This window comes from Elgaria multicarinata, chromosome 8, assembly GCF_023053635.1.
Source record: "Elgaria multicarinata webbii isolate HBS135686 ecotype San Diego chromosome 8, rElgMul1.1.pri, whole genome shotgun sequence".
Taxonomy (NCBI): domain Eukaryota; kingdom Metazoa; phylum Chordata; class Lepidosauria; order Squamata; family Anguidae; genus Elgaria; species Elgaria multicarinata.
In genome coordinates this window covers 98,442,815-98,467,071 of record NC_086178.1, presented here as the reverse complement: position 1 = coordinate 98,467,071, position 24,257 = coordinate 98,442,815, and the positions used below count along the sequence as shown (strand labels likewise).

General features: G+C 42.0%; 1 protein-coding gene across 1 annotated transcript in view; it reads right to left on the bottom strand.

The window, feature by feature from the left end:
- Positions 1–24,257, bottom strand: part of FAM13C (family with sequence similarity 13 member C) — an 80,892-nt gene that overhangs the window by 36,173 nt on the left and 20,462 nt on the right. Inside the window, exons 4-5 of the mRNA XM_063133093.1 lie at positions 15,001–15,122; positions 10,052–10,115 (exon numbers count right to left, since the gene is read on the bottom strand). Coding sequence (XP_062989163.1) covers positions 10,052–10,115; positions 15,001–15,122 — 186 coding nt within the window. The remainder of the gene's footprint in view (positions 1–10,051; positions 10,116–15,000; positions 15,123–24,257) is intronic.

Sequence of the window (24,257 nt, the reverse complement as noted above, 5' to 3'; positions counted from 1 at the left end):
TATTATGACAGGGAGAGGGTGTGTGTGTCACTCTAACCACTTTTTCCACACCACACTTCTTCCTTCTGGTTAGACTGTCAGTTCCAGATACTGAGGGGAATGATCTTTTAAGAGTTATGTAGAAGACAACAGTCAATCTGGTGCGACTTTTCCCTTCACTGTGTTAGGAAAGGCCATGCGTAGAAAATCCTGCTTTGTGACCCTCACATCCCAGTCCCATGCAAGTTTGTTTGGAAACTTCCATAGCATTCAGTGGAATGTATTCCCAACAAATATTTGTGTTTCAGATTGCCGCCTTTAAAACTGCAGAACTGTGGTCAGAAAGATGGCAACCCATTCATTCATATATCCCACCTGCCACTCTATAGGCACCAGTAACTATCAGAAGGAATGGAAAAAAATATTGCAGGTGCTCATCCCTGGTTTAGTGAAGGCCCCACCTACCATTAACACCAGGAACTGGGGCCCAGCCCTGCCCTTTCTCAAGGCCCATATGTAGACAAACCATGGCAACTAAGTTATTAAACTGCTTAGAGGTATAAACCGCTTACAGATTTTTTAAAAAATCTAAGTCATATATAAAACCATTAAATGAAATAAACAAATAAGGTATTCTGATGGTTCTTCTTTAACATTTTAAATTTGCTCGTCTTATTGTAATGGTTTACAGCTGGAATAGTAGCATTTCAGTGCAATACATACTTCTACTCAGAAATAGCACCATCGAGTTCAATATGACTTACTCCCATGTATAGGATTTCACCCTTAATGATAATGAACATGTACTTTAAAAATGGACTTCATAACTGTAGGGGTGCAATGAATGAGGGCAAACCAGGGATACGGTGGTTAAAGCTATCCAGCGTGGGCAAGGAGATACAGGGTGATAATGGGACAGTTGTGTGGAGAAGAATGACAGAGGGGGAAATGGGGCTGGAATGAAATGGGTGGAAAACCATATCTTGGAGAATATGAGCAGTGGGAAAGGATCCTCTCTCCTCTATACAAGGCAGGAAAGTGCAATTTAATGGTTAGGCCTTTCTTCTTAGTCATATCTCAGTTTAGGCTATTTCCTGGATTGGGTCAAGGGTTCTCACCCAAATGCAGTTCGAACAGAACTTCTTCAAATGGTGGGGAGTGAACTTGGAAACTAGGGTTGCTATATGTCCTCTTTTAAAGACCATGCTCTATATGAAGGGCAATCCAGTCCAAGTCCAGTTTAAAGATGGAGAACCGTCAGAAGGAAGAGCTTTGAAGTTACCCATCAAGAGAACCTGGACAGCAGGTCACCCATTCACAATCTTCCACATTATGATGAGATGTAGTATATTTCTATTTAAATTTATTAATCATTTCAAAATTTGTATCTGTATATATGAATCAGCATATGCACATTTTATGCAAATCCATGCCCTCTTTCATCCTTGTGTCTGTGTGTGTGTGATGCATTTCCTCCTTTTTAGCAATTCACAAATGGCCACCGTATGGGAAAAATGGCCAAGGTATGCCTTAGATGAGTAGCATATCTGAGTGGATTGCATTTCAGACCCAATGTCCTTTCTGTGCTGATTTTGCACCAGTTTGCTATTTTGAGCTCAGAATTTTCCCAATTTGCAAATAAAGTTCAAAGCAAAAGAGAGATCCTAGCAATGTCACTAACGCCCTGACTTGCACTGAAAAAAAAATGTTCCTTACTGCTGCTTATTGGGACTAGGACATTAGGAGGTTGTCTTGCGGAAGAAAGGTGACAGGTTCCCGAAAGACAGCCTTATTCCCTTCTCTTCCCTCTCAGCTTTCTAATGATCTTTCTACAACCAATGCTGTTGAAATGTCACAGACATCTGGAACATTAAAGAAGCTGACCTAATTCACAACAAGCCCACTGAGTTCACCTGTATTACCAACACATGACCAGATGACAGCTGGGACTCTTTTTTCCTCCGTTGTCTCTTAACTGGCCATTCTGCACAACATGTCAAGGACTAGGGATCAGGTCATGCACTAACGAGCTATGCTATGGATATTATATTGAGAGTGTCAAAATTAAGCTGTCATCATGGTTGGTTATTTACTCTGACCATTGTTTCATGATCCATTTTACACACATGTGCAGTGGTGAGAAAAAGTTTGTGAATCCTAATGATAATTACAGAAATTCTGTAGTTTTATTACAATAGCCTTCGTGAATCAAATCCAGTCCCTTTCTCAATAAATTAACCAATTAATTAGTTGCACCAGGTGTGCTTGAGCTGGAACACATGAAATACCTCAACTGGCTAGGGGTTTGTTGAGTGTCACGTTTGGCTGCATGTTAGAAATATGGCTAAGTCAAAAGAATGGTCCAAAAAGTTAAGAGAAGAGATCATCGCCCTTCACAAACAAGGAACAGGATACAAAAAGGCAGCGAAGGCACTGAATGTTCCTAGAGACACTGTTGGAAGCATAGTTCGCAAGTTCAAAGTTAAAGTAACAGTGGTTACACTACCCGGACGGGGCAGAAAAAGGAAGCTGTCAATGGCTGCAACCAGATTTCTGAGAAGGCAGGTTGAGAAAAACCCTCGAGTGACTGCAAAAGACCGGCAGCAAGACTTGGTGGCAACAGGCACTGAGGTTTCAGTGAGCGCAGTAAGGTGTGTACTAAAGACAGAAGGTTTCCATGCCAGAAGTCCAAGACGGACACCACTACTGACCCAAAAGCAGAAGAAAAGTCGGCTCCAATATGCTCAAAATCATATAAATAAGCCACAGAAGTTTTGGGATTCTGTTCTGTGAAGCGATGAAACAGAACTGGAACTTTTCAGCCCGATGGATCAGCAGTATGTCTGGAAGAAGAAGAATGAAGCATACACTGAAAAGAACACTCTGCCTACAGTTAAGCATGGTGGTGGCTCGGTGATGCTCTGGGGCTGCTTTGCATTCTCTGGCACTGGAAACCTGCAGCGTGTGGAAGGCAAGATGGATTCATTGAAGTATCAGGAAATCCTAAGGGAAAACGTCATGCCGTCTGTAAGGAAGCTGAAGTTTGGTCGTCATTGGACCTTCCAACAGGACAATGATCCCAAGCATACCTCAAATTCCACTAAGGATTGGATGCAGAAGTAGTCCTGGGATATTCTACAGTGGCCATCACAGTCACCTGACTTGAACCCCATAGAAAATCTCTGGTGGGATTTGAAGAAGGTGGTTGCAGCACGCAAACCCAAGAATATTACTGAACTGGAGGCCACTGCACATGAGGAATGGGCTAAGATTCCTCAGGAACGCGGCCAGAAGCTGTTGTCTAGCTATGCATCTTGTTTGCAGCAGGTCATAACAGTAAAAGGTGCTCTACTAAGTACTAAAGATGCTTGCCATGAAGGGGTTGAATAATTTTGAGACTGGAGAAGTCATTATAAGTTGCATTTTCAGTTGAATTTGGGGAAACCACTTGAAGTATTCGTTTTGTTGAGCTATTTCAATTGCTTCTGTTTGATTTGTTCATTGCAAACAGCTGAAAGTCTGTAAATTTTGACAATAAAACTGATTTGCAATGGGGGTTGAATAATTTTGCTTGTAACTGTAGATGATCCGAAGACAAGTCAAAGGTAGAATGTTTTTGACCTCAATGAGAACAGTTATGTTTGGTGAAAAACAAACACTGAGTTTGAACAGAAGAATCTCATCCCAACCATCAAGCATGGTGATGGGAATCGGATGGTTTGGGCCTCGTTTGCTTCCTCGGGACTTGGACAGCTTGCCATCATTGACACAACTATGAATTCTGCAGTGCATCAGAAGATTCTAAAAGAGAATGTCAGGCCGTTCATCTGTTAGCTGAAACCGAACCAAAAGTGGTTCATGCAACAAAACAAAGTTCCTAAACTTAGAAGCAGTTCTACAAAAGAATGGCTGCAGAAGAAGAAATTCTGTGTTTTAGAATGGGCTAGTCAAAGTGCAGATCTAAACCCCATCGAAATGTTCTGGCAGGACCTGTTAATGCAAGGAAGCCCTCAGGTGTCACTGAGTTGAAGCAGTTCTGTTAGGAGAAATGGGCCAAAATTCCTCAAAACCAATGTGAGAGATGGATCAACAGTTACAAGAAACACTTACCTGAAGTCATTGTTACTCAAGGGGGTACTCAAGCCAGGTACCGAATCTAAAAGTTCACATGCTTTTTCACACATGGATACTGAATGTTGAATCAGTTGTGCATAAATAAATGTTGAAAAATTGAAAAATGTTGAAAAAGCATCATGTTTCTGTATTACTTGTTTAATCAAGTTATCTATTATTTTATATCTAGAATTATGGGATTAGATTAAGATCTAATAACATTTTAGGCTGGAAATATATGACAATCCTAAGGGGTTCATAAACTTTTTTTCTCCACTATTGCTTTTTCAGTGACAAATTTTAGCTTGTAAATTCCTTGGGGCAGGGACCTGTCACTATGCATCAGGGATGGCACTATATAAATTATAGTAAATAATATGGCTGTATTCAGTGTAGCTATGCACCATTTACTCTGATCTAATAATCTACATCTCAAAACTACACATGCTTTATATACTTATATACTAAGTAAATTATGGCCAATGCAATAGGCAGTTCCCAAATGTTCAAGACAGAGTATATTTTATTTCTTTGTTTCGGAGAATATCCCTGTTCAGTATATTATTAATACACCCATTTTACACATCATGTATCTCAAAACAAGAGGGACTAATCCAAGGCCACCATATGTCAATGAAGGTACTAGGATTTGAACCCAAGTCTCTCCCTTTCAAGCTCAAGTTCACACCATGCTACAGCTTTATATGGCTACTATACACAGAAGTCTTTTGAAGGAGCTCAGGAATCCTTTGACATTAAGTATTAATAAAATGTTTTTTAATAAAGCTGAAATAAGTAAGTATCCTTGAAAAAGCCATTTCTAACACTAGTAGCACAGGGTTTATTAACATCTTTTCAACCATCCTTTCAAAGAAAGAGACAATTCAAAAGAAGGGGTAGATTCAGAGTCTATTTAAATGTCACTGGGGAGGGAAAGAGATTAAAGAGAACACATCCTTGCCTACTTCTATTTATCTGGAAATGAATTGTTATGGTTCCTGAATGTGATAAACAAGAAAACTGTCAACATCTGCTGAGATGAAAGGGGGGAGGAACACAATTATTTTCCGTTAGCCATTTCCTTTGTGTGTAGAACAAACCAACGGTAATATAACACCAAAAGTTCCATGTTAGATTTGTTACAGGCCTTTGCTGAACTAGCTATATAGAAAATCCGTTTATTCAGGTATGGCCGCAGCTACAGCTTTCTCATTTTGTAGAGGAATGGCCATCATAACATTGGATGATGGGGAAGAACTATATATTGCTTGGACCTCTAAAAGATGCAGTCCATCTGCTCACAGTAGCAAACTGAACCTCCTGGTTTTATCCCACAGAACTTAATGGGAAACTTTGAGAATTGAACCTGGTTCTGTTCGCATAGCCCCACTTCTTCATTTGCATAGGCCCAGCCTAGGTTGTGTTTCTTGGTCATATGTGCTGGAACCTTGGGATTTCATCATTACAAATTCCAATATGAACTAACCTGATCCACATCTCCCAGACTCATGTGTGTATCGAAATTTGTTATCCACCCGCTTTTGCCCATCTTGAATGTTCTCACACAGCTTTTGACTCAAAAAAAATAATATAAATATGCATTTTGAGAGAAAATACATTTAGAAATGCATATATATATATGAATTCTCATGCAATTAACAGATTAAGGCAGGAACAGGACGGAACACATGCAAAAGTGACACAGACAGGACTGACTAATTGATCCATCCTGACCTTGGGAACATAGATCGGGGTAGTCAGAAAGTAGAACTCCAGTTGTTTTGGACTTCAACTCCCAGCATTCCTGACCATGGGCCATGCTGGCAGGATCTTCTGAGAGTTGAAGTCCCAAACACCTAGAGATCTACCTCCTGCCCATCCTTGAAATGATGCCCTTTTAACACTTTAGAGAGTTCATCAAGCCCGTAAGAAATATGCACAGCTCTGCAAGCATATAGAGTTTAATTAGCTGTGCCACTCTCTTATTTATTTATTTATTTATTTATTTATTTCATATACCGCCCCATAGCTGAAGCTCTCTCGGCGGTTTACAAAAGTTAAAAACCATGAACATTAAAAACAAATATACAAAAATTTAAAAGCATAAAAACAGCAATATCCATTTAAAACAGCTATTCTGGGGTCAGCCGCTCTCCGTGTGTCCCCCCGCCACTCGGCCACTTCGGTCTCCATCCAACCGCTTCCCCTCTGGTCTCCGCCGCCTGGCGCTGTTGCTGCTACTGCGACTCTTGGCGGTGTTGTTTTGTTATCGCCACCCTTCAACGCCACGCTGATTGGCCGCCAGAGCCCTATATGTTCCACTTTGAAAATGGCCAAGGGCAGATCCACACAGAGGCTTCGGGACGCCCTGAAGGCGCTTTAGGGCGCCCCGAAATCGATGATGTACACCCTACCTTAACCGTTCCAAGAGGAGGAGGAGGAGGCCCCGCATCGCCCCTCGCGGGAACGGGATGAAGAGTTGCTGCGCCCGGCGGCTTCGCCGGGGAATCAGCTGCCGCCCACCTGCCCGCCGGCCTCCTTTTGCCGGCGAAAGAGCCACCCGGGCCCACCCCTCGCTCGCAGGCAGCCGGGCGCGCCTCCTTTCCAGAGTGGGTTTCTCCGTCTCCGGAGCCCCCGCATCCTCGCCTACTCGAGAGTAAGTCCCGTCGCACCTTGGCCCGCCGAGGCGTGCGTCGTGCACTGCCCACCCGACGGCGTTAGGGCGGCGGTCGGGGTTTTCCTCCTCCTCCTCCACCTCTTCTTGAAACGGTTAAGGTAGGGTGTACATCATCGATTTCGGGGCGCCCTAAAGCGCCTTCAGGGCGTCCCAGAGCCTCTGTGTGGATCTGGCCCAAAATTTCCAACCCAGTCCAACCTACTCCCACCCTGTATGTGAGTCACCAAATCTTGCATTCTTGCTGAAGCTCCCCTGGTGTGGTTGCATGAAGCAGCTCTTCTGAATTGTTCATCAGGCATTTTTGTCTGCAAAATGTAGATTACCATCAGCAGCTTAATGAGCTATACCTTGTCACCAGTCCGAGCCATTTCACATGCTTCTCGCATCTAGCAGACGCCTTATGTAGACTAAAACATTTCTGGACTTCAGCTACTGATCCCAGTAAACAACAGCCTGAACAGAATGGCTGATATAAATAACAAATGACTTAAGCAGGAAAGGACTCAGCAGTAGACTTAATTGCAACTGAAGGATCTTAAAGGGAAAGAATAGGAGATTCTCTTAATGCATGTCAGAATCTTATTCACAAGCAGAACTATCTTTGCATCACTGTGGCAACAATCCCATTCTTTTCAGAGGCATGAGCGTGACCTACATTTCATCTGTGATTCCTCATTCCATTTAAATGCTTACTCAGCAATATTGTGTGAGAAGCATCATTGTTGGGGTTGGGTGAATTCCACAATCACACTACCCGAGTACAGAAACTACTACTACTGGCACAGAAGCAAACAGCCTAAGAATCTCAGTGTTCACTTTTTTAAAAGCAAGTTTCCACCAGTTAAGACTGCAGACATGGACTTGAAAGTAGACAGCCACTGCCTGGCAAAATGTTATAGAAGGGGACGGAGAAAGACCTCCAGCAATTACAAGTCAGTCTACAAAATAAGCACATGTGTGTAATCTGCATTAGTTATTCAAGATACGGAAGTACTTAGTTTTTTCTTGGCACAGAACTTAGGTCACAATGGGGCATAATTTTGATTTCCATCTCAAGCACAGAGTTTATGAAACGTTTCTGCAGTGCTACACGGACCGCCTTCATTTAGCGCAGAGGCTTTGGGTGGTGGAGGTTTACTGGTGAAGGAATATCCATCCAATATGACTGCTCATCTTGCCATCCACATTCCCACAAATCTCTACCCTATGATGGTCCTACGCCCATAACTACATTACAAACAGATCAATTCTAGAGTAAGGTGCTTTCATACCAAATCACACCAACAGCTAGTTTGCACCATGTTGAATCTGGTGTGAAAGAAGCTCCCTTTGTAGATAAACCTTTTGTCAACAGCTTCATGGTGCTATTCTCTGCACAGGATAACAGTACAGTTATGAGCTCCAGTGTGTGTTTTCACTCAGTTATTCCCACTTGGGTTACTTGTTGTCTGATCAAATAAGCAAGCTTACCATCATAAAAAAGTTTCTCTCTTTTACTCTTCAGCAACCTACTTAATATGTCGTGGGCTACAAATGTAGAAACTCTTTTTGTTCTAATACACACTAATGTTTTCACTACATAATATCTTCAAGTCCTCCTCTCGATTTAATGAAGACTCTTGTCTACCTTAAGAATCTTTTCCCTGTACAACCCTTACAAATGCTTCTAATTTTCAAAGGCATTTCAGTTTTCAGAACAAAACCAGAACCAAGTTGCAATTGCCCGTGGATTTCCATGCTTGTCACAAAGTATGTTGTATAGCAATACATAATATACACTTTGAACAATGTGTAATTTCATGCATCAAAATGACACTATCCCAGCACTGATTTGGTATTATGTATATTAAAAGCAAACAGCACAAGGGTGATCAAGAGCAGAAAAGTTCCCTACAGGTTTTTTGGCAAGAGAGCATCATCACACAATTGCTACGCAATCACTACACTGCTACCAGCTTTCTGCTTACCCACTGAGTTTACACAGCCTAGAAATTTGGAACCATATTTATTCCAAATTTTAATCTGAAACTAACCTTTGATTTTCAAAAAAATATATTTTATTGCAGGCCTTTACAATCTACCAAACCTAGGGTGACCATATGCAAAGGAGGACAGTTGTATTGAAATGGGAATTTCAGCAGGTGTCATTTGTATGCATGTCGCGCCTGGTGAAATTTCCTCCTCATCACAACAGTTAAAGCTGCAGGAGCTATACTGCAGCTATACTGTGACCAGATTTAAAAGAGGGCAAGGCACCTGCAGCTTTAACTGTGGCGATGAAGAGGAAATTTCACCAGGTTCCCCATGTATACAAATGACACCTGCTGAAATTCCCTTTTCAATACAACTGATAAAGATACAGGAGCCCTGTCCTCCTTTTCATATGGTCACCCTACACCCTACCAAACCTCCAAGCACTTTTCCGCAAACCTGTAAAGGATTCCCTATGTTAAGTGTGGTGTACAAAGTCTCTGAGCTTCATATAGCCATGATTATTTATTTATTTATTTATTTTATTACATTTATATACCGCCCCACAGGCGAAGCTCTCTGGGCGGTTTACAACATGATTACTCACAACCCCACCCCACCCCACAACACACACTTTCATCCTACACTTCTGTGAAGTTCTGAAAACATGTGAAACTATAGGCACAGAATTAGACAGAAGCCCTGCCTCGACAGCACATGACGAAGCCACACTGTGTGAAACTGATGAAACTATCTAAAACCGTACATGTAAAACCCAGCAATGGTGGGGCTTTGCCCCCATATGTAAGATTTACTCCCCAAAGTAAGCAGAGCCAGTTACCTTGGATGCTCCCCTTTGTGCACAGGGACTGCCTGAGCAAGATAATCTTTCCTACTATCTCTTGATTTATCAGAGCTGCCCTGTAAGAAGTCAGTCTATTTCTCCATCTAGCCCAGTGTTAACCTACTCTGACTGGCAGTGGCTCTCTGGAGTCTCAGGCAGACATCTTTCTCATCACCCATCTAAGACAGAGCATTCATATCTGCAGGTCATCGTTAGATGCTTGAGGAACATGCATGTGTGAACCAGCCCTTTGTCTCTCTTACGGCACAATCCTATGCATGTTTAGACAGAAAAAAAGTCCTACATTTCCCAGCATTCCCCAGAAGCATGGCTGGCTGGGGGGTACTGGAGAGTGCCTGGAGTTGTAGGACTTTTTTTCTGTCTAAACATGCATAAGATTGCACCCTTAGCAGCTTAAACAACATCGTCCTATACCAGACCTTTTTTAGGTTTGGGGGTAAACATACCTCAGTGAAGTTCTGCAAATGTTCAGTAGCTTCCTTTGGTGAAATGAATGCACTCTGATCTGTCCTACAAAATAAAAATGCAGGTGGGGGGAGAAAGAAACACTCCATTTTCCAACTGGTAACCATTTCAGCATGACATGCAGTTACTTCAAGGGAGAAATCTCATTGGACTGGATTTATTAAAATTTCATCATTTTGTCTAACTCACTAAATTAAGAAATAAGGAGTGGGACTCATTCAAGGCATGATGGGATAGGAATGTCGTTAACAACCTTATTATTTGAACCCCTATAATGCATTTATGGAAGTTCACAATAATGGCCACAATCATTAACACTTAAACATACCAGTGAATAGTTATACCCACAGACTATTAAATGTCTAAATCAGATTCCCTGGCCTAGTGCCCTCCAAATTTTTTGGACTACAACTTACATCAGCCACACCAACATGGCCTGGGGGTCAAGTATGATGGGAATTGTAGTATGAAAACATTTAGAAGGTGCCAAGTTGAGGAATACTGGGCTAAAGAACTGGGCTAAAGAATACTGGGCTAAAGAATTCTTGCTTACATAGAATTGTAAGCAAGAAGTAGCATGAATTGAGAGGCCTTGATGTTCGTGACTGTGTAGTGTGCACACGGATGCCACACACACGTTTTTAGTTCATTAAAAAAGGGGGGCTCTGATTCAGTGGACACCAACTAGAAAATGATAGTCTGCACCCTCAGAATGGACTGCACCAGCTGGAAAAAAACACTGAGAGTCAGATTTGTATCTTAAGAGCGAGTGTGAGAAAGAACAAATTTAACTGGTGTAGACATCTATTATCCCCAGGTCAAGATACTTGCCCTGATACTGGGGAAGTAGTCATTCATGAGTGAGCCTTTTTAGTGGTAGCCCTCCTCCCCAGGCTATGGAATGTCCTGTCAAGAGACATGGCTTTTTAGCACCAGGCAAAGGCCTTTTTCCCCCTCAGGTAAATCTGCTATTAACTTAACTGCCCAGCTGTATTTTAAAGCTATTTTACCTCCGTGGTTATTTTCAAGATCTTTTTAGTATTTATTACCTTGACGTATTTAGTCTTTGCTGTTGTAAATTGTATTGATGCTGCTGTTTTTAATTTTAATTGTATTTAACAGGTATATATAATATATATACACACACACACATACACTAGCTGATACGCCCAACGTTGCTCAGGTCCATGAATAACATTTATAACATTTATTTGATATATAATAAATGTCTATGCAATTTATTCATCCTTAGGTTGGTTAGTTTTTTGTTTGGTTGAGTTAGTAAATTGTTTTGTTAGAATAAATGGGAAATTGTGTTAATAAGAACTGTATTTTAAATTAGAGCTTCGTGATAAACCACATTTTTTTTTCCTGAAAAGTGTACACCTCCCATCACGCCTTGGTCAGAGCAGCCATCTAAACTTCAAAAACAATCTGGACACACAACACCCTTTCTACCAGCTAAAAAAGATGTAAAACTAAAAACATGTTTTCAAAATATACCCGGCATTGCCCAGATATCCGAATAACATATAGTAGGGAAGCGGATCCACCATCTTAAAGTAGCAGGCCAGTGCTAAGCCTGTGAGTTAAGCTTTAAACAAATTAAATTCATTTCCCCCCTCTCTTACCCTCATGACAACCCTGCAAGGTAGGCCTATCCTAGGCCTGTGAGGTAACTTTAAAACAAATTAAACTAGTTTCTTTTCTCTCTCTCTCTCTCTCTCCCCCTCAATACCTGGACAGGGCCGTCTTAAAACTGTCGTCATGATTTTCCTTGTCCCCACAAAAAACAAAAACTACAACTCCCAGCATGTCTTTTATCCAGAGCTGCAACCTCCTTTCCTTCTGCTCCGGATGGGGCATAGTAACTGAGGCACCCAACCCAGGTGCTCTCCCTTCAGGCCCAGGATGGCAAGCCAGTTCCAGATGATGGCTGCCACAGCGTGATAAATCTTCCCTCCCACTCAAGGGTATTGAAACAGAAGAGTGAATGGAGGAATGACTGACAGCTAAGGCTGGAATGGAAGGGGTGGGTGGGAATTAGTGGCAGTTGGGGAAAGTCAGTTAGTTGGGGCCGAGTTAAGGCTAAGAGATAGTGATGCCAGTACTACACCTCTCAACATGCCTTTGGTGGCCCTCAGGTGCCCACATCCTCTGAGAGGCGCTTTCCTCCTCTCCTGGCTGATGCTGCTCCTTGACAGAGCATCAAGGAGTAGCATCACCAAGGAGGGGAGGTAAGCAGCCGTCAGTGGACACACACAACTCTGTCCAAGTCCTGCTGGGACTGCCTCAGCCCACATTTCTCACCCACGAAGTGCTCCATCAGGAGCCTGTACTGAAGGGCCAGGACTGGGCACTTGCCCCCTTTGTACATTGATGGTGCTATATAAATAAATAATAATAATAATAATTTCATCATGCCTGTTTCTGGGCATGCACAGAGTGCTTCCCTTTCCTCCTTCCCTCCCTCCCTGTTAATGGTGAAGGCTGTGTGTGTGTTTCCCTCAGTTTCTGAGAAAACCAATATCAGGACAGGGTGCCTTTGAGCATGTCCAGAGTTCAGACCCTCAAAGACATGCTGTTGTATCTAGTTATGATTTTAAAACCACACATGGCAGGTGGGAGGAGACACTGCAAATGGATGTATCCCATTTATGTGGGTTGTTTCTTTTCATGTGGAATTGGGTTGACTGCTTGAGACTGAGGTTAGGAATTACAATCGCCGCCAAAGGCCAGTAAGTCTAGCCTCCCATCCAAGGCATGCTGGGAGTTCTGCCCAAGGCATGCTGGGAATTGTAGGCGTAAACCTAAGTTTTTTATTAAATTCTTTAAAAATACTTAAAACCCCAAAATTCATGCTTTTAGATTTTTTTCTGATCCATGTACACAAAGACCTGTATGGGTGAACAACATTAAGGCAGCACCATATGTGGAAGTGGGTAAACATTTGGGGGCATACGTGACACACACACACATATTTCCGCTTTATATATGTCCGAGGAGGTTCACAAAATAAAATCCTAAAATCAATAAAATAATAAAGCACTAACAAAATGGTAAAATATTTCATTCAAAAAAAAATCAAGGGTAGCTGACAACGTTAGCAGTCAGGAAAACGCCTAGATAACTTAGTCTGCACTTGTTTAGGCCTTTTAAACAGCAATAATACCATGAACATGGCTTGGTAGCTAATTGGCAGCCAGTGCAGAGCTTTCGGCACAGAAGTCATAAGTGTGTAAGTAGGAACCCACTGTGCTGTTTAGCCGCTGTGTTCTGCACTAGCTGCATCTTCTGAATTAATCACAAAGGCAGCTCCACCTAAAGTGCATCTTATCGATTTTGCTCTGTTTTACTTTGTGATTATGTACATCCCCCTGAGAACACCGCCTTTGGGGCAACTCATAAGTGCCATAAATAATAATAATTCTTCAACTGTTTTGACAATGTTTTCTGGGGGGGGGGGGATTGTATATGTCACTTTAAATGTTTTAAAAGGTGGACAGCCCACTTGGAAAACAAGAGTTGGAGCCAGACAGAACTGATCTAGCTTTTGATGTGTGTGTATATCTGTAAGGCAGGTTGCAAAGGTGGGTCCATACTGCAGGCAAATAATCTACTGTAATACTATTAAGAATGTTATGCTTGTCTTCAGCCCTAATTTTCCCTTTTCCGCTACAATGGCCAAACAATAAGTGATACCATGCAATTTGCAATTGTGTGAATAGCCTTTTAGGGTAAATAGCAGACACAACCCCCAATCAGACAGGGACCCTCAAATTTGAGTTTTCGACTTCCCTCTGTGGTCCCAATCTGGATCAGGACCCTGTAAGCCTTCTGTTTGTGTTGGGAGGAAAGCTTCCACTTGCACCAATGGGAGTTTTCTTCCCAATACAAACAGCAGGCCAAATGGGGACTGAACTGGATTGGGACCAAGGGGTGTGTGTGGATGTTAAAGCTCCCTAACGCCGACCAGTGTATGATTCAGATTAGGGGCCTGCACCTGCTGTTTACTCTTTAAAAAATAAAGGTAAATGCATTAATGGTATCACATCTGATTTGGCCCTTACTGTGCTTTGAAATTCTAGAATTTGATCCAACTCATATTTGAAAAGTTATGACGATTTAGACAAGGTAGTAGAAACATCAGATACCGTATTTCTTCGATTCTAAGACGCCATCGATTGTAAGACGCACACTAATTTCAGTTCCAACAGAAAAAAAGCTTTGATTCTAAGAAATAATAAACGCACCCGCGATTCTAAGACGCACCCCGTTTTTAGAGATGTTTATATGGGGGGAAAAGTGCGTCTTAGAATCAAAGAAATACAGTAATTGTCCAAATAAGCATGGGATCTTTTCCCACTTGGTCAAAACACCTGCTATTTATTAATGGTTAGTAACTGAGCAAAACAAAAAGGTCACTTGTCCAATTTTTGTTTTTTTCTAGCAAAGTGCCCATGAGTTGCACAGTCGGTGCTTACTTTTACCTCAGAATTAAAATGATTTCCGTTGGCTTCTTCTATGAGAGAAAGTAATAAGCATAATTTTCAAAAAGGTTACCAAATTTAGCTCCCTTAATTCAGAGATTGTGTTGCCTTTGTACAAAATTTCAATTTTTCTTTCTTTCTTTTTAACATAGAGTACATATCGCTCTGCGTAACTTCTGATCCACCAGCCATGTATGATTGCCCAACAGGGGTTTAATAAACCTCTTGCTTTTGCTGTCTGGCTGAGACCGGGGGGGGGGGGGGGACCGGGGGGAGAGAGAGTACTGTCAAGTACCCAACAAGGCACGAAACGTGAGTGGTGGGCTGCGAAGACTCAGCTTGGTGGATCAGAAGTTCTGCCAGTCTGTAAGAGAGGAAATACCAATGTCAGCCTTGCGTTAAACAGAAGTGGAAAAAATTGTTTACTTAGAAGCAAATACCTGGGTTGAAACTTGATGACTGTTTCCTGGTATCTAAATGCCACATTCTCGGTGTAATCATTAGCTTGCGTCCCCGTTTTCCTCTGACAGTCCGAGAGCCATGGCAATGTATTTCCCATCTCCTGTAAAAAAAAAATAGAAACACAACACACTCAAGTAAACAGCGACCAAACTGATGTCAACTGTCTATTTTGGGAGGGGGAAAAAATGTAAGTGCGTAATCAAAGCTGATCTGGGGAGGGGAGAAGGGGGACCAAAGAGGGAAAGCAAAAGCTATGTTGTCTCAATGCAATGGTAGCAACCATATGTACAGATTGGATTAAGTAGGAGGGAAAACCCCACGTGGAGTATCAATGAGCCAGTGTGGTGTAGTGGCTAGAGTGTTGGACTGGGAGTTGGGAGATCTGGGTTCTAGTCCCCACTTGGCCATGGAAACCCACCGGCTGACTTTGGGGCACTCACAGGCTCTCAGCCCAACCTACCCCACAGGGTTGATGTTGTGAGGATAGAAATGGAAAGGAGGAGGATTATGTATGCCGCCTTGAGTTCATTGGAGGAAAAAAGGCAGAATATACTGTAAATGCAATCCATCAATCAATGCTATTGTCGCTCCTCACTGTCAGTTTCTTGAAACAGATCTCATCAGAAAAAGCTAATTATGAGGTCTCCAATGTTATTCAACTTTTATTTCAAGCCATCTATATCACAGTGCATTGGTGTTTAGCTTCCTGTCTTCAAGAAATCCCTTCCACAATGATTCATCTGGTACAGAATCCTAGCAACAGAATCCTTCTCACTGAGAGCCAAACTACATGTTACACTAATCTTATAACATGTAATGGACGGTTAGTGTTTTATTTGCTCTAGGGTAAGCACACACAACCCAATTTGGATCAGGATCACCATGTAGTGGAAGGAAAGGATTAAATCCCCCCTCATGGGGTTAAAAAACAAAGCAAAAACCCTTTGATGCCAATTGAGACTTTTTTTAACCTCTGCGAAGTAGGGGGAACAGTGGTGGGGACATTTAATCATCTCCACTCCATGTGCAGTGCTCCCAGTTTTAATCAGGGTCACACACACTTACACTAGAGTAAATAAAGAGCTATCCTTTCGCTTAATGTGTATTTTGGCTTTGAGGAACCACCAACAAGCTTGCCAGGGAACTCCCACATGCCCCCAAACACTCTTTGAAAACCAGTTCTGTAGTGCAGTAATGGAAGTGGTGGCCGCAACAACCAAGCCTCTGTCAGTAATTGTCTGAGTTGCTTTAATGTCACAGAGGGGCAGGGCAAGCCGAAGAATCCCTGGCTGACATGCTCTGGAACTAGAGAGTACCAAGGCAGGTAGATGAGCCTAGGAAAGGAGGTGGTAGACAGAGCATGGACTTAGGAAAGAGGCAGGCAAGGGGCGCAGGGCGGCCTAGGAAAGAGAGCCGGAAGGAATGGGCCAGCAACTAAAAGCTCCATCCGACAAGCATTTTATTGCTTTCTCGTTACTGGGTACTCACAGAGCTTGCTCAGGTCCCTCACATGACATCGTCTGCCTCCCGCATGTCTTCCGTCCCTTATGGCCTTCCTTTCGCCACAGAAAAAAAACCTCGTTAAGTCCGGTGTTTTTTTAAACTCGGAATTGCTGCTGTCTCCTGCTGTGTGCAGGAGAAGCAGCGCCATTAGAACAGCAGACTCAATGGGCCTCGCGCTCATTCTGTACTTCCTCTTCTTGAAAGAGGAAGGAACAAAGGAACAAAAACACAGGTGGAGAAGCAAAGGTAGGGAACGTGTTAACCCCCAGTGTGATGGAGCTTTTGTTCCTTCTTGGAACCCCAGATTTGCTGCTATTTATTGTATTGCATTTATTGTATCCTCTCATAAACCGCTTCAGGATTTGTACAAGTGAGAAGCGGTACAAAAATACTGTTAATCAATAAATAAGCCAGAGGAGTATAATACTTTATGTTCACTGTAATCATCTATGTATAAATATCTGCATTTGATTCGGGGCCAAGTGTTAAAATTCATTCACGTCAAATGGATAGGATTTTTAAACTTTTACTCAGAAAACATTTTTAACTCGATGCTAAGGATTAAATCTGACAATGTGGTAAACCTTTGGCTATTGGGTGGTATAGAAATTTAATAAATGGATAAATGGACAAACTTGTGCCTGGGCTTTAACCACTTCAGGTTGGAGGTGACTGAATACTCTTCCAGACAATCAGATACAGGAAGAACAGGAGGCTGTAACCTCACCTTCTCCTGATATGCTAGTTTTCTATGTGGGGGGGATCCTTTATATATAGAGAGAGAGCATGTAATCATGAAAGCCCCCATCCAGTCTGAGGTGATAGGATTTCACACACAGATATACCACCTCAATGAAAACAAGGCCTTTGATTCCCTGAGCCTGCACATGAATAGAGTACTCTTGTGGCAAATATTCTTAGCTATTCCAACAAAATTCAGAAGACAAGAATTCGCAGCATCATTTGTGGATCTTACAAACACAACACATGCATGCAAGGGGCTGATGATTGGGGAACCAAAGGCCTACAGCAGTTCACTTTTTCATGAGTTAGGACTTGCCTGATCAGAATTATATTGTTTGCTATGATAACATTTTCTTTTAGGTTACGAGCACAATTTTGATTGTGGTAGACAGGAAATTAGTTGGAGATAGACTTGTCGTATATGGAGGAGGGGTGGAGAGGCAATACAATTCAATATATACTGTCCAACCTTATGAATCTAAGACGGGCAATCCCCTACGTCAAGCTAGCAATTCATATCTCATGTGATTATTTCTCACATATCCCTTATCTCTGGCCAATTAACTGATTCAACATACTTATCTCTGCCCAATTAACTGATTCAACATACTGACTGGCTACTGTCATTTACACAATTAAATGGCCCAACTATCATGAAATCCCATGGTGTATTCCAGAGCAAAAATGTCTCTGCCCCTGGGGTGCTTACAATCAAAATTGCCTGAAAATAATGAATCCTGACCACATCAAAGTTATGGATATTTCTGTTTTCAAGCTTTCATTCATCTCAGATTGATAGGATATTAAAATCTTCACCCAGAAAAGGTTCCCACTAAAAAAAATGTTTAACTCTTGTGTGTGTGTGAAGCCAAATAGCATGCCCTTCAAATAAAGAGGTCAGCATTGGTTTCACCCTTCCATCCATAAGTGATCTTTTATTTGTCAGAATGAAAGTTTTAATCAATACAATTAATCAATGTGATTGTTTGGTTAATGTGCAAAACTGCAGATCAACCATGAGTCCCAAGGACTTGTGGAAGGCAACTGTTTGATAGGCTTCGTGTATTTCTTAATTTTTCCAGTATTAGCAAATTCAACTGGTCATTGTCCTTTGCTGAAGGAAATACAAACGCACAAATTCACAAAAAAAAAAAAACCCAGAGATTTTCCATGCTGATCTCAGCTTGGTAGGATGCAGTCTACACATGGTTTTATACTGTCCTTTGGTGGTCTTCATAAAACCAGATTACTTACGGATTTTCATTCCACTTCCTGCTTTCTCCATTAGACCATTGACATGGCCAGGAAAGTTTCATGAATTCCCCATCCACAAGGAATGCTCAACGCACAGAGGATGCTAGTGTAGGAGTCTTTCAACCCTTTGTCATAGTAAGACTACTTGCATCCTTATGCTAGAACATATCCTTAATGTTGAATCACTGAAGGTTCGAAATTCCTTGTCACATACACCCCATCTAATTTGAATCAAACTGCAGAATTTCAAACAGAGGTTCTTGGCATCTCTGCTCTAGCAATTTGTATCTGTATCATCATTCACATTGTTTTCTTAGTGCTCCATCCTAGTGATTAGTCCAAAACTAACAAATTCTGTTTGTTCTACTTTTTAAACCGGAGAGCTTCATGTCATTTTAGAAGTACATCTCTGGGCCAGTTAAAGATCTAAGAGTGAATAATTTCATAATCCATATTCATGGCTATGCATATCTAACATGAGCGATAGAAGAAAACACACCTTACATTCTAACACCTGAGTTCCAAGCGTCGTGGCTGATTTTCTCTATTAGATTTTGCATATAAATACTGTAGCCCTATGATCCTTTGCAGGCACAAGGGTTCCAAAGAACACAGCTCCCACAATGAAAAGGGCTTACCTATACACTTCAATGGAAGAAGCAGCTCCATCAGCACAAAGGGATCTGTGAACAAAGGAAGTCTGTGCTAAAAGGAGATCCATATGAACCCAGGGGCTGTGCAAAAAGCTCCAGTTCAAGGCAATAATGAATTTGTTGGGTTTAACTTGCCACTGATTCATTGACTTGTTTTCCTTTGCTCTGGTTTTAGATTTTATTATAACTGTTTAGTTTGTATCTATTTTATTGTTGTCAGAGACCTTGGGCATGCTTTTGTTGAAAGGTAGGATATAAATTACGATTAAATAAACAAACTATATGTAGGATTGCTATCCTGAATCAACTATCACAGGCAGCGTTGTGTCTACTCTGTGCTAAAAGGGGGGAAATAGAATCTTTTATCCGAACAATCTAAAATCTACAGCAAGAAAAAAAATAATTCTGCAACCTGCATACATTATGCAAATGAAGAAACTTGCAGAATTTCTCCTGTTGTAAAGTGCAGTTTGCATAATTCATTCTGGATTGGCTAAGGATGAGGAAGGACAAGAAGCAGCAAAAGCCTCAAACCCTGGAATTTTTCTCTCTCTAGCTTAAGTTGATTTCAACAACCATGGCCCCCACACTTCCTAGCCGTAAAGACTAGACGCTTTTTAAAAACGAAAGCTGTGTTCTGCTCCCAATACCAAATTCTGCGCTTTTTCTGCGTTCCCACAGAATCGTGGGCATATAGACAGTACCGAGCATATCTTTTTTTCTTATCATGCTTGCCGGTTTTTAAAACATTTAGATGCAAAACAATCATGTTTGTTCTTATAACTACACAACACTCAGGCTGACTTACAATTAAGCAATGCCAGTGCTGTGTGAACATGTAGGCAAGTCACTTCACAAGTCAATCTATATTGTCATTTTTACAAGCACCATTGATCAAGCTTTTTTTAGGAAGTTAAGGCCGTGCCTCCAGCTGCCAATGGAAGTAATTGCATCACCTGATCTTTCAAACGGGCCCTTAGTTAGCAGCAGGAGACAGACTGTCAATTACTACTCACTCCCCTCTATGTGCCAAGGGGTGGGTGGGGAGTAGGCAATGGGACAACCCTCAATTTTTCAAGAGAATAACAAATATTTTGATTCATGGATACATTTGCCAGGTACGTAATGTAAGCCATAAACTCATCCAAGCCTTCTCCATTAATTTTCTTAGTGATTTTAGGTCCTCCACCATTATTTCCTCTTCATCTACTTTCTCCGTCAGTAGAAGGTTGGTCAAACTGTCCTGCCTTTGATCAGGAAAACTCGGTTTCCATAAAAATAGGATCTCATTTGAGCCGAAATGGCTTAAATCACACTATTTGGGACCATGTTTTCACATTTCAAGTGGCACACTCCTAGGCAGCCAGCTGAATGTTGGTCTATATCTTATCTGACTTCGCGGTACTACATTAAAAAAAAAAAGAGCCCAGGTGTTCCAGGAAACATAAGCTTTCAAAAAGGTTATCAGTCTTTCAGCTCCCTTTTTCTAATGAAAGACAATAAGCACTTGACAAATAACAGCACTAGTTTAATCAGAAAGAACAAACAGTCACAAGGTGGAAAGATACAGATTACATAAAGCCACAACTAGAGCTGTTTAAAAAAAATAAAATTGTTATTTGAAGGAATATAGAACTCTAGAGCTTTCTACAAACACCACTGGCTGAAAAAACTTCTCCTCAAACTCTGGCCCTTTACAGACGCATGTAGGTGCACTAGACATTTGTTTTGTTATTCAATTAATTTTCATTATTAACTATGCTGTGCATTCCATTCATCTGTATAATTTATATTTGTTATATTTCTTTAACACTGGTTTTGTGTTGTTTTTTGCCACTCCACATGCCGGCAGAGCTGCTCTTGGTGGCAACCATTTTCTTTTCCCAGAATGAAGTTCTAGAACATTCTAGGGGAAAAGAGCCACACACAAAATGGCACGTGCCATTCCTCCCACCCTGAATGATGCAACATCCAGGGTATTCTGGGAAAAGAAAATGGCAGTTCCCACAAGGCAGATGATGAGATAAGGTAAGCCCCCACACCCCTAAGTGGGTGACAAATGAGATAACAAACAAACCCACGTTCATACCCATTCATTGCTCTCCATGCTTGTTTCATAATAAATTAAAATTGAAACAAATGGCCCCTCATTCACTTTCATTTTTCATTCAATACGCCACAAATTTGCATCCCTAGTGTCCACAGCACTTTCAAGAAAAATAATTTGAGGGCTGGTTTGAACATACCTATTCATTTGATTGCAGCATCAAGGGGTGACTTGAATCACAGATCTTACACCACAAAGAGAACTCTCACCACATATCAGATATCTCAAACACATTGCTCTCCACAACAGCCACTCCATTCAGTGTAAGGAAATCAAGACAAACATGTCATTGTGAACCAGTCCTCAGCTTCTACTTATGCTATGGTTGCTAAATTAATTATGAGACTGGACCCCTGTGCATTCAGTAATTGCACAGCAAGGTAGATTTTGGAAGGTATGCTTAATCTGACCACTTGAGCACTATGGCAAGAGAAATTGCACGCCCAAACCTTTGACAATCAAGCCACAGAATTCTGTCCTGTTTTCCATATGGGAACCCAGCTTCATCCATTAGTGAAGGCAACTGGCAGAAGCAGAAGTGCAAATGAATCTCACTTCTTTTTGCTGCACTTCCGTGTGCAAAAGGGGCACTTGCAACAGCAACAACAACAACAACAACAACAGAAAATGTGATTCACTCTTTGTTCCTGGTAATGTGCAAATCCACCATAACTGACATGTCTATGGGGAGTGTATGATCATTTTACATGAGACAAACAAGTAATTTGCAAAGAGGCTTGAGCATCCTTGATTTAAGAGTAGAGTGGCAAATAAAATAAAATCAGTTTTATCATTTTATCAATTAAGCAATTAAATTTTATCAGTTAAAATCAATTAAATAATTAAATTTGACAAATCAAATAAATGCATCACCTATATATTTTTATGCAAATGCTTACAAACATTGCAGCCAGCTAGCACCATCTTGGGAGGCATTCACCCTTTTCTGCCACACGTAAGAGGAAATGCCTCTTCCAAAATGATACCTGCTGATCAGACACAACAGGGCCGACCCTGCCATTAGGCAGAGTGAGGTGGCTGCCTCTGGTAGCAGACGCTGGGAGGTGGCAGCAAAGTGTTGCAGAAGAGAGCTGTGAGCCACGCAGTCTACCCTGCACCCTCTAAGTGACCCCGATATTTTCAAGTATGGTGGACAGTATCCCATCATCAGGGCTGTAGAAATATTCAATTGCCAGTCCGTTTGACTGTTGTACATGGAACGGGAGGGGGCGCCATCTTGCTTTTACCTCAGGCAGAAAAATGCCTTGAAGCCATCCCTGACACACAGACATCCTTTTCTCTGTATCTGCACATGGAAAACTATCAAACACATATAAGCACTTGCTGTCAATAAGGCCGTTGATGCTTGGCATCCCATAGACCTGAGCTTACATACCAAAACCTCATGTCCTAATTTGCCTTTTAATTAACATGTACGTAAACTCAAAGTAAACTATGTTTCACTGGGATCAATGGCATAGAGCCAAACTGCATTTGCAGAACTATCACACGGCACAGTCCTTGTTGGACTATACCACTTCATTCAGCACATGAGGGGTTTCCTGTTTCAACACTCTTCTCCATCAAAGAAACCCACCGTCCACGAGAAACAAACATGTCAGGGGAAAGCATTCTAGCTGGGTGTTGTCCCTGATGGGATGGTTTTCTATGATTGTGATTTTTTTTTTAACAGAGTGAGCATTCAAAAGTGATGCAGAATACCCTTGAACATATCACTTGTGTCCTACCTGAACCACTTCTCACTCAATCACAGCACAGTTGAAAGACATCACATAGCAGCAATCCCCTTGTTATGTTAGTCACCCCTACTTGTTTTCATTTTTTAAAAGGCTCCCTGATCTTCTTTATCCCATGTCCTTCTTTCTTAAAACGTGGAGATGGTCCTCTACTAAATGTGGACTAGCCATCACAAGGCGGATGGGAGCAGGGGCACCGGCTGTGGCTCAGCGGTAGAGCACCTGCTTTGCATGCAGAAGGTCCCAGGCTCAATCACTGGCTTCTCCAGGTAGGGCTACGAAAAACTCCTGCCAGAAACCCTAGAGGGCTGCTGCCAGTCAGTGTCATAAATACTGGGCTAAATAAGCCAATGGTCTGATGGCAGCTTCCTATGTCCCAAAAGCCAACAAAAGTACAAACGCACCAAACCACGTATAAACCAACAATTAACAAGTATATTGCATAAACTGCTTATTTATAAGAAATTTGTAGATTGGTTTATATATTGCATGTTGGTTTATACGTGGTTTGGTGCATGTGCGCTTTTGTTGGGTTTTGTTGTTCCAACCACTGCCTCCGATTATATTGGAGCTTCCTATTTTCCTACATTCATTTGAGAGGTTTGCTATGCAAGGCGAATAGCAACGAAACATTTCTTCCCGTCATTACAACAAGAAAGCTACATATCTTTCTTTTCTTTTTTTAAACAGAATCCCATTTAGAGATAAAAAAGAAGCAAAACAAAAGGAAACCCAATGAGCCAAAAGAAGTTGCAAAAAATCTCAATGAAGTTAAGTAATAGGGCTGTGCACGAACCCCCCGCTCCATCCCGCTCCCTATCCGCAAATTGCACATCAGGCCCGCTCCGCCCCGCCTTGATTCGCCTAGGGTCCGCTCCACTCCTAATCGGAGCTCCGGCTCCGAATCGGAGCTCCGCAGCAGCAGGGGGCGGCGCGAGGTAAGGCCTCCCTCCCTCCTCCCCCTTACCTGTTTCCATCCCAGCCCACCGCCAGTTTCACTAGAGCCTGCGGCTCAACCAGGAACTGTAGGCCCCGCTTGCGGCCTACATTTCCGGGTTGAGCCGCGGGCTCTAGTGAAGCCGGCGATGGGCCTCAGATGGAAGCAGGTAAGACCCCCCCTCCCCCTTGTCCCCTTACCTGGCTCTGCCGCCGTCACCACACAGGCGGCGGCGGCAGGGCCAGGTAACCACCCCCTCCTTCCTCCCCCTTACCTGCGT